General features: G+C 39.7%; 1 protein-coding gene across 1 annotated transcript; it reads left to right on the top strand.

Annotated features, from left to right (window-relative positions):
- LOC109233743 (protein FAR1-RELATED SEQUENCE 4-like) lies at positions 802-1836 on the top strand. The gene is made up of 2 exons (XM_019399608.1): positions 802-947; positions 1047-1836. The coding sequence occupies exons 1-2, from the start codon at positions 802-804 to the stop codon at positions 1834-1836; spliced, it is 936 nt and encodes a 311-aa protein (XP_019255153.1).

The raw sequence follows: 11325 nt of genomic DNA, 5'->3' as shown, positions 1-11325 counted from the left end.
CTTGCATATCCGATAGATTCAGAACCTTTTGCTGATTATCAACATGAAGTAGGACAACCAGTAATGGAAGTAGACAACGAGCAACAACCTTCTAACATTACAGTTGCTTCAGAATATATAATGCTGCAACAATTACCCGCTCCTCCAATAATTCATACCAGTTTGTCGACGACCAAGAAGAAGAAGGACAGCTAATAATACAAATTGACAACCAACACACAATCCAACAAAGTTTTTTGTTACCTTCTTCAATGATAAGCAACAACAAAGATGAAGTAAACATAGAGCTTATACCGATAACATCAGATAGAATTGAAGAAATTGCTGAAACTTCTAGTGCTTCTCAGAAATCAAGAAAAAGAGTGAGGAGAAAGCTGAAAGAATCTCCACCATGTAAAATACTTAGGCACGATGCGTTGCCTGAGGAAGTAAGAGTCGGATCAATTTTTGAGAACAAACAAAACATGACTAAATTTTTCTGCAGCTTGGAGATAAACCAGAAAGTTGAATTCACTGCTGTTAGATCATGTTCAAAGAGATACGAGCTGAAATGCATTGTGGACAAATGTGGTTGGAATGAACGTGCTACCAGAATAAAAAATTCCACACTATTCAGGGTGATAAAATATCATAACAACCATGAATGCTCGGTTGATGCAAGAAAATCAGATCAGAAGCATGCTACATCAAATTTTATAAGTGAACAAATTATAGAACATGTTCGAAGCAAAAAATTGAGGTTACACCAGCCTTTGTAGAAACGAAATGAAAAAAAATTTTGGGATTGACATTGGTTATCACATGGCATGGCACGCTATTCAAAAAGCTGTTGCTTGCATAAGGGGAACACCTGAAGAGAACTACCAGATTCTTCCTTCATACCTGCACATGATGGTGCGCAAAAACCCAGGAACGTACACAAGCATAAAAAGAGATGGGCAGAATAGGTAAGCAAAACAATACTAACCATCAGCCTGAAGTTTCAAATGTTCCTATTTGAAAAACTTCACACCTTATGATTTGTTTTTTTGTGTTTCAATGAACAGATTTGCTTACATGTTCTTTGCTCATGCGGCATCAGTAGCTGGTTGGTCCTACTGTAGACCCGTTATTGCAGTAGATGCAACGTTTTTAAAGTCAAAATATCGGGGTGTTCTATTTGTTGTTGTATCAAAGGATGCAAACAATCAAATCTTTCCTCTATGTTTTGGTGTAGCAGATTCAGAAAACAATGAGGCATATATTGGGTTCTTCGAGGTAATGAGGAAAGCAATTCAAGTCCGTCGTGAACTGGTTTTCTTGCCAGATAGAAACCAATCGATCGCAAAGGGGATTAGAAAAGTTTTTCCTGAAGCTCACCATGGTATCTGCCTCTATCACTTTGAGAAAAATTTAAAGCAAAGACATGCAAAAGCCACGGTAATAAATCTTTTTCAAAGTGCTGCACGGTCATACAAACGTGAAGATTTTATTCAGTTAATGTCCCAACTCAAAAGTGTTGACAAGAAAATATACAATTACATAATGGAAGAGCCTCCAGAGAGATGGGCTCGATCGTGGTTCCCACGGCGACATTATGATATGCTAACAACAAACATGGTAGAATCAATGAATTCCGTTTTACTAAAAGGGAGAGAAATGCCTATTTTAAGAATGCTAGATTTCATCCAAGAAAAGTTGGGAGAGTGGTTTTACGAACGGAGAAAAAAGGCAAATGAAACTTTTCACAGAGTATCAATATGGGCAGAAGAAGAGATGACTAAGAAGATGGACTTGGCTTGCAAAATATTTGTAAGTATATTTATTAACTTCAGCTTTTTATATCTGTTGCGGTGATTTACTGCTTACATTGAAAAAACTTCATACTTTTTCTTAATTTTTTATACCTTGTTAGGTGTTCAACCTTGATTCAATGTTGTTTAGAATAAATAGTGAAGGAATCGAATTCATTGTGGACTTAAAAAAGAGAACTTGTGACTGCCTGAAATTCCAACTTGATGAATTGCCATGTCCACATGCAATTGCTGCTGTTAATAAGAGATATTTGTAGAAATCTGATTACTGCTCAAATTGGTATTCAAAGGAAACATGGTTGAAAACATATGAAGGACATGTGAACCGTGGGCGATCAAAAATCATGGGATATACCACAAAATGTACAATCTGAGATCACAAAACCTTCCGATGTAGAGATTTTACAAGGAAGAAGACAAAAGAAGAGGCATATCCCTGCGACTGAATCAGTACCATTGAAGTCTGCCAAATGCAGTCGATGTAAACAAGTTGGGCATAACAGAACAACTTGCTTGTCTTCTCCAGCACCTCATCCATATTCCAAGAAACACACTGAAAAATACTCCAACCTTCAATAATCCTTGGTCTGAATTTAGACTTTCATTATTGTATGACATATTTGAAATGTCATTTTTTTCATAGGAATTAAAAAAAGCAGCTCCTGGACTATTTTATATACTGCTAAAGTACAAATCATTCATTTTTGTTGTGCAGGCTTACAGGTTTGGTTGCATTTTAAAAAAGTACGCAATAACTTCAGCGAGAAAAAACTTCAGGTTACAGTATGTGAAATACATATCCTTAACAAATACACACACACACATATACACACACACATACGCGTACAACACACAAACGAAACGCATGTACAAACAAAAACTTCAGCATCTCTAGGCTGAATTTATAGAAAATGAACTTAATAACTTTAGCATATTCACTAATGAATATGCTGAAGTAAACAACATAAAAACATAAAAAATGATTACAAAAACTAAACATAAAAACCAACTAATTGTATTAACTCAGAACTGACTAGAAGTAAAAAGAAAATACCAACAATAACAAGGATAATGCAATAGAAAGCTAAGAAGAAAGAGGATGAGAATTACATTGATACAGAAAGAGATGAGGACAACACACAAAGTACAAACAAAAACTTCAGCGTCTCTGGGCTGAAGTTATACAAAATGAACCTAATAACTTCAGCATATTCTCTAATGAATATGCTGAAGTAAACAAAAAAGCACAACATTAAAACATAAAAAAAGGATTACAAAGGCTATGTATCATCACAATCATCATCATCATTACAGTACTCCTCAATTTCTCTAAATATCTCATCATCATCAGTATCGGAGATAACTATAGGGTACTCAGGCAAAAGACCACAGAGTCCAATGAGATCGTTCTTCAACTTGTTGAATTCATTACGCAGCTGACTTTGTTCAACGATTACTCTGTCCATAAGAGAAAGAAGAGTCTTCAGGTTATTTTGCAGCTTGGAATAGTCGTCCCCGATGGGAAACTTAAAACTATCAAACTGCTGCACAACCTTGTCAAACGAGGTTGAATAACCTCCACAACTACGTTCCAGGTTAAGCCTGTTTTGGAATGATTCATTGGCAAAAAAATGTGGTCTGATTCTCTCCCAATCAGCCTTTATTTGATCCCACAAAAGCACAAGATTAGACACCGATTTGTTATTGTACCACTCACACTTCATAGTCTCCCACTTCTGCATAATTTCATCCATATTAGGCTTCCTACTTCCGCTTGCACCAGACATTCTTTCTTTAACAAAAGCTAAAAGACTAAGGATGAATATAAATTTAAAAAAATATGATGGAAGTCTATGAATGACTATGAAATTTTCAAGTGAAGAGATTGTTAATATAGACAAAGAATTCACCAATATCTATAAATGTAAAAGTAACTTTTCAGGTGTTTTTACTGTTTTACGTTCAGAGAAATTGAATGAAACAAGATAAGTAGGTGGTAAAACAAGTATGTGGTAAATGCAAAAACAAATGTAACTTCAGCCCTAATAAGCCCACAGTTTTTATATAGTAAAAAAATAACTTCAGTCTGAAAAGTAACCTTTTGGATCATTTACTATATGGTCAAACAAATTTAAGTGAAAGATGAAGTAGGTGACAAAAGACAAAAAGTAGCTAGTAAATGCAAAAAAAGATAAGTATCAAGTTAAAAAAATACCAAAACATGCTGAAGTTTTTGTCATAAGCTTTTTTAAAAACTCCAACCCAATGTGTTGAAGCTATTTAGTTTATTTATAAACACTTCAGCACCTCATAAGCTGAAGTTTTTCGCCGTGGATTCAATAATTTTGTTGTAAAGCTTTTTCAAAAACTTCAGTCCAATGTGCTGAAGTTATTTAGTTCATTTCTAAACACTTTAGCACTTGATAAGCTGAAGTTTTTGTCACGGATTCAATAGTTTTTGTCGTAAAGACACAAACATATCTGAATCAATCCAAGTCAACTAAAAAACTAATTAATGCGAATAGAACAAAAATTTAAAAGACATCACATAATTCACACAAAATAATGTATATTCACAAAATCCAATTTTGTTTTCACTTACATCCTTGAAAAAAAAGAAAAAACTAGTTCTTTGTTTACAAGTTATTCTCTATTCAAAAAATTCACAGATTGTCTTCATATTCTCCATAGTCATGTCCTAGTTGCTCTTCTTGGGTTTCTTAACCACATTCCATGAGTGCAAAGATTTGCAGCCAATTCTCTATTGAATACGAGCCCCTTACTTTACCACCTTGTACGGACCTCTGAATTACATTTGCCATATTCTTGCACTTCCCACATATATGTATCTGGAAGGAGTCACTAAGTGTGAAAAGGCATTCATGCAAATTCGCAGCAGCACCATGAGCTATAACACAGTCACGCTCCATTTCACCAAATTTAATTCCACCAAAGCGTTTTCTGTCAGACACAGGTTGACGAAGTTTACTACTATGATTTTTTTAGCAACTCCAATCTTCTTTCATAAGAAAAAAACTGTAACGACCCGACCGGTCGTTTTGAGTTTTCGCACTTTGCTCGTCAGTTCTCGGGCATGAATTGCCCCATGTGATGTATTATGACTCATGTAAATCGTTGGTTTCGGTTTTCAGGGTAATCGGAATAAAATTGGAAGAACAGCTCTCAGTTTGAAGCTTGAAATTTGAAAGGTTTGACCAAGTTTTGACTTGTCTGTATATGATCTCGGGTCAGAATTTTTATGATTTGGTTAGCTACTTTAGGTGATTTGGGACTTAGGAGTGTGATCAGAATGGGTTTTGGAGGCCCGGAGTAGAATTAGGCTTGAATTGGCGAAGTTGATATTTTGGCGATTTCCGGTTGATAGGCAAAATTTTTATCCAGGGGTCAGAATGGAATTCCGAGAGTTGCAATAGCTTTGTTGTGTCATTTGGGATGTGTGTGCAAAATTTCAGGTCATTCGGACGTGGTTTGGTTGGGTTTTTGATCAAAAGCGTATTTCAGAAGATTTTTAGAAACTTAGGCTTGAATCTGATGTGTTTTGGGTAATGTGATGTTGTTTGAGGTGTTTTGATGATTGGAACAAGTTTGAATAAGGTTTTAGGATGTGTTGGTGCCTTTGGTTGAGGTCCTGGGGACCTCGGGTGAGTTTCGGGTGGTCAATTGGACCATTTTGGAGTTTGGAAAATTGCAGATTTTTGTTCCAGCAGTTGCAAGTATTTTGTTATCGTGCGTCCTTGATTCACATTCTTGAAATTCTTGTCGTGCGTCCTTGATTCAGCTTGGAATATAACTCTTTAAATTCCTTCCACGCATTCGTATGCGCGAACGAGCGCTCAGTATTAGATGTGCATCGATGGCTTGTGATTCCCTGATTGAGGGGCGAGATGTGATCTCTATGTGCTGATGTTGGGCCAGTCTGGAGGACTCGAGGCCGGATTTTTGCCTATAGCTTGAGCACCGAGGTGCTGATTGTGTGAGCACGTGTTTCTGGATCTATGTGTTATGTTGTGTCCCTATTAAGGGAAGTAATGACTGGATAGTACGTGATGAGGGTGATGTGACTACGAGATGTTTTGCTATGATTTAGAAGCGACGTGAAGAGGTCTGCTGGAGGATAGAAGAACTATTAGGTGCTTGATTTCCGTCTTGATTCGAGTTATAGCCCCGAGTTATGGGCGAGTGAAGAATCTTTTCATGTTTCCTAGTTGGGAGTGAAGTAAATTTCATGTTACGGTATGAGTTCAGACTCAGGAAGACTAAGTGGCTGCGTAATGGTTATGACGGTAGAAGGTATACAGAAATGCCAGTTTAAGGCGAAGCAGGCGGGCTACCTCCTGCGAAGTGTTCTGGAGTTGTGTGATCCTTATGTTGTCTGTTAGAAGATCGCCTGCTACCTCCTGCGAAGTGTTCTAGAGTTGTGTGATCCTTATGTTGTCTGTTAGAAGATCCCATTTGCAAGTGAAATATGTGTATTGAAGTTTAATTCGGGTCGCTTGAGAGAGTGGGTTTAATTGTTACGTGAGTAAATGCGAGAGTTGCAGAAGATATGAAGTACCAGATGGTCTGTGTCCCACGAGCTTATGAAGGATTGAGTTAATGTCACTGTGGTATTATGGCAGCAATTAAGTATATGCGTTATGGGTTATTGTGTGTGTTTTGGTCTATGGCTTCGAGCCAAGTGGGGGAGTCTGATATTGGATAGTTGATTGGACGGTTATGTGCTATAATGGTTCCAGTTCGAGACGTATTTGTGAATCAGTTATGGTTCGAGTGAAGGAAATTTCAATAAAGGTTATGTTATGCTTTGTGGGTGTATGAGAATCGGGGAATTACTTGAGTTGTTGTTGGTAAGGAATTCTCGGTGCATGGGGCAGGAAGTTGCTTGGTTACATTGGAATGAGGTTACATTTTGCGGGTCGGAGTGCTAATGAGGCACAGGTTGTTCGGTTCTTTTGATCGGGCTAATTGCGGTTTGAGTAGAGTGAATGACTTGCGAGAATGATTCTAATGTGTTCAAGATTCTGCATATAACAATTGGGTATTGTAAAGTTGTACTTGTGGCTAGAAACTGAGTTTTTAGTGGAAGATGGCAAGACTTGTGGTGTTTTCTATATCATTATGGGATTCTACATATCAGTATCAGGAAGGTAAAGGTAATGGTCTTGGATTCGCAAGAAGTCCCTTCAGGGTAGGTATTTTGAAGGTGGCGCTTTTGGGGATATTTAAGAGAGTATTCAGCGGCTTATGAGCCTTAGACGGTGTGGTTTCATGCTTGGGTCTCGTATGGTGAGTCTGGGTTGAGGAATTGTGGTGTTATATCAAGAAAGAGTATCAAGTTGAAGGTAAATCAAACGGAAACTCGGATAGATGGGATAGCTTGGTAGTAGGCCGGATTGGCATGGTAAAGGATATGATCGGTTCTTGAGTGCTTATGAAGCGGTGGGATTCCACAGGTGTTTCGTGGCAATACTCTTAGGTTTGGATTGCTTGTATCTTGGTTGATCTAGGAGGATTCAGTCCTATCAGACTCGATTTTTGTGTAACGGGAGTCGGAGAGTTCTTGTTGATTTCTACCGCGGTTAGAGATGTATATTTTCTGCTGGCGTGAGGGGCTTGAGATGTGTAGTGATTTTCTTCTAGAATGGGATCAATGGAAAAGTTCTTGTTTGGTTGAGTACATAGTTGCTTGTGGCTCAGAAGGGATATGAAATTCTCATGTTATTCTAGGATGGATTGGTATATGCGGTATGTGTGGAGGTTTAGATTTGCGTGTGTAAGGTTGCGGTTCAGTTCTGAACAGAAGGTCATAAAATTTTTAGGCAACACGGGCAGTTTCAGATGATTAAGGGAATGGTATTGCTAGTTGGAGGTTATTTGACGAGGGTATATGTTTCAGAAAAAGGCAATGTGATTAAGTTGATGTTATTTCGGTAGTATTGCGGCACTTTCTTGTTAGATCGACTGCTGATATTCGAGTTTGCTTGGAGGCACAGAAGAATGTTAGAGTATCTCTCGTGGAGTGACTGGATTTTAGAGATGTGGTATGTGCTCGGACGGTGGAATTGGAATCGAATATGTGATTCGTGTGCTATATGGAGTTGGAGACTGGGAGTTCTTATATTCAGGCTATGTTGTGGTTGTGGGTCGTGTGTATCGGCACTGTTCAGTGACTATCGGGGTTTGGAGACCCGAGGGGATCTTTTGCTACTTGGTACGTTAGATTTTGGAGGTGATATTGGGTATGGACTGGTTGTCTCAGTGTTGTATCATTCGGAGCTATTGCGCTAAGGCGGCGATGTTGGTTATACCGGGTATGCCACGGACCGAGTGGCAAGGTTCGACAGATTATGTCCTTAGTAGAGTGGTTTTAGATTTCGAAAACTCAGCGGATGGCTGGGAAGGATTGTCTTTCTTATTGGGCTTTTGTGATGTATGTCAGTGTAGAGACTCCTACCATTGATTCAGTTTCGGTGGTGAGGGATTTTTTTTTCCGAATGTGTTCTTGTGGCCGGGCATGTCGCCGAGCAAGGTTGTTGATTTCGGTATTGATTTGATGTCGGGCACCGTATCGTATGGCACCGGCAGAGTTAAAGGAGTTGAAGGAACAGCTTCAGAGTTTCCTTGATAAGGGGTCCATTGGCAGGCCAATGTGGATGTGTGTTCTAACTTGAGTCGACTTGGTTGACTCCGAGTTGTATTGCTGAGGGATGTGTGACGCGATTGTTATCCAGCTTATTAGTAATCTGGGGAGATCTATGAGTTACCTTTCTGTGTTGCGAGGTGTTATGATTTATTGATTACAGGCACATATGGTGCGGTTCTATTGAGGTTTCATTGCGGAAGTTGAGCAGGAAGAGTAATTGGATGCTGCTCGGTGAATGGCATATCGGTTATGTCCTTTCGGGTTTGTGTGGTGTATGTTATTTGCTCACCGTGGGTATGATGATTTTCTTGGGTTCCAGATATCAGATTGCGCGTGGTGGTCGATTTCGAGCATGGTGAGCTTGAGGTACAACTCTTTCATTTGAGTCATTTTCATGATTTGAGTATGTTCGGACTGTTGCTTATTGGGGCGCGTATTGTGCAAGTTGTGACTTCAGTCTATATTGAGGTGTCATGTCACCAGAGTAGTTGTGTTGGATTAGATGAGATCGTTGGGATCTTTAATGAATACAACAGATTCGATTTCAGCATATTGGATGGATAATATCGAGGTTCGACTCGGAAATTCGTTATGGTCTTTGTCAAGGGAGAAGTGGTTTCATGAATGGTCGATTAGAGGAATGGTTATGGCTTACTGCGTGTTTTATTTATCATTGGCAATGCATGAAAGTGCTGGAATGAGACTTTAGTTGATAAGAGGTTTTCCATCGGTACTCGGTTGTTATGTGCAGCGGGTGTGATTAGAAGTTATCGCTGCAAGTGTTTGAGTAAAGTGGTATATCATGTAATTGCGCCTGAGGTTGCAGATATGGTCTGTTACAGCTTGTTCGAACTTATTCACAGTATAAATGCGAGATTCTGATCTTGTGGATGATTTCCGAAGTAGAAATGTGGTTCTAAGGTTTGTGGGCTAGATTGGATTGTGAAATTTCAGTTACAATGTGTTATCAGACCCATATGAGATAGGGTGACGTGGGATCACCCCCGGGTATGTGCATGGTAAGGTTATTCAGCAATTGGTCGGCTTTTGGAACAACTCTGGGCATGTTCGAGGATGAACGAATGTTTAAGTGGGGGAGGATGTAACGACCCGACCGGTCGTTTTGAGTTTTCGCACTTTGCTCGTCAGTTCTCGGGCATGACTTGCCCCGTGTGATGTATTATGACTCATTTAAATCGTTGGTACAGTTCTCAGTTTGAAGCTTGAAATTTGAAAGGTTTGACCAAGTTTTGACTTGTCTGTATATGATCATGGATCGGAATTTTTATGATTTGGTTAGCTCCGTTAGGTGATTTGGGACTTAGGAGTGTGATCGGAATGGGTTTTGGAGGTCCGGAGTAGAATTAGGCTTGAATTGGCGAAGTTGATATTTTGGCGATTTCCGGTTGATAGGCGAGATTTTGATCCAGGGGTCGTAACGGAATTCAGAGAGTTGCAGTAGCTTTGTTGTGTCATTTGGGATGTGTGTGCAAAATTTCAGGTCATTCGGACATGGTTTGGTTGGGTTTTTTATCGAAAGCATATTTCGGAAGATTTTTAGAAACTTAGGCTTGAATCCGATGTGTTTTGGGTAATGTGATGGTGTTTGAGGTGTTTTGATGATTGGAACAAGTTTGAATAAGGTTTTAGGATGTGTTGGTGCCTTTGGTTGAGGTCCCGAGGACCTCGGGTGAGTTTCGGGTGGTCAATCGGACCATTTTGGAGTTTGGAAAAATGCAGATTTTTGTTCCAGCAGTTGCAGGTACTTTATTCTTCGCGTTCGCGAGTGGCACCTCGCGTTCGCGTAGAAGGAATTGAGGAAGGCCAAAAATTAGCCTTCACGTTCGCGAGATGGGCTTCGCGTTCGCGAAAGGTTGGTAAGCAGTGCATCGCGTTCGCGATAAGGAACTCGCGATCGCGTAGAGTAATTTGGGTCTGAGGGGTTCAAGGTCAGTTGTTCATCGCGTTCGCGAAGGAGTAGGAGGAAGAAGCATCGCGTTCGCGATGGGAGTTTCGCGTTCACGAAGAGTAAAAAGGTGGTCAACGTAAGTTGTTCTACGCGAACGCGAGGGTTTGACCGCGTTCGCGAAGAAGGAAAGTCAGGCATGGGCAGAATGTTTTTAAGTCGTCTTGTCCGCGATTTTGGGTCTATTTTCACCCATAGTTGATCATTTTGAAAACTTTTTGAAGGAGATTAAAGAGGGATTCAAGGGGGAAACGATTTGAGGTAAGATTTTTGGACTTAAAACTCGATTCTATTGTGAAATCTACCTAGAAAATTATGGAAACCTAAGCTAAAAATGGAAGAACTAGGGCTTGGAATTTGGACCTTTAATTTGGGATTTGAAGGGTCATTTGTGGACGGATTTTGATGTTTTTGGTATGTATGAACTCGTGGGGAGATAAGGAACCTATTGGTGTAAAAAATTTTTGAGTTTCGAAAAGTGGGCCCGGGGCTTGGGTTTTGCTAATTTCGGGATTTGTGCCCTTTATTGATTATTTTTCGCTTGGGCTTTGTTCCCTTAGCATATTTTGACGTCCTCGTTCTGATTTTTGGATAGATTCGACATGCGTGGAGGCCGATTCGAGGGGCAAAGGCGTCGCGAGCTAGAGATTTAGCCGGTTCGAGGTGAGTAATGGTTGTAAATGATGCTCTGAGGGTTTGAAACCCTGGATTGCACATCGTAGTGCTATATTTAGGTGAGGCACACGCTTAATAACGAGCGTGGGGTCGTGCCCTATTGAGGATTGTGACTTGGTCCGTCCCGATTGATGATTTTACCGCGTACTTGATTTAAATCTATTTGCTATCATCATTATTTGGGCTGAACGCCATATTTGGGCTCCGTGCCAAATTTTTTTTGGAAG

The sequence above is a fragment of the Nicotiana attenuata genome, chromosome 10 (genome assembly GCF_001879085.1).
Source record: "Nicotiana attenuata strain UT chromosome 10, NIATTr2, whole genome shotgun sequence".
NCBI lineage: Eukaryota > Viridiplantae > Streptophyta > Magnoliopsida > Solanales > Solanaceae > Nicotiana > Nicotiana attenuata.
The sequence above is the reverse complement of the archived record's forward strand: the minus strand, read 5'-3'. Positions and strand labels throughout refer to the sequence as shown.

Bases quoted from the DNA above. Each gene is read 5' to 3' on its own strand.
- LOC109233743 (XM_019399608.1), top strand. From the start codon at position 802: ATGGCATGGCACGCTATTCAAAAAGCTGTTGCTTGCATAAGGGGAACA. The intron at 948-1,046 runs GTAAGCAAAACA...TTCAATGAACAG, and splicing joins AAAAGAGATGGGCAGAATAG to ATTTGCTTACATGTTCTTTG.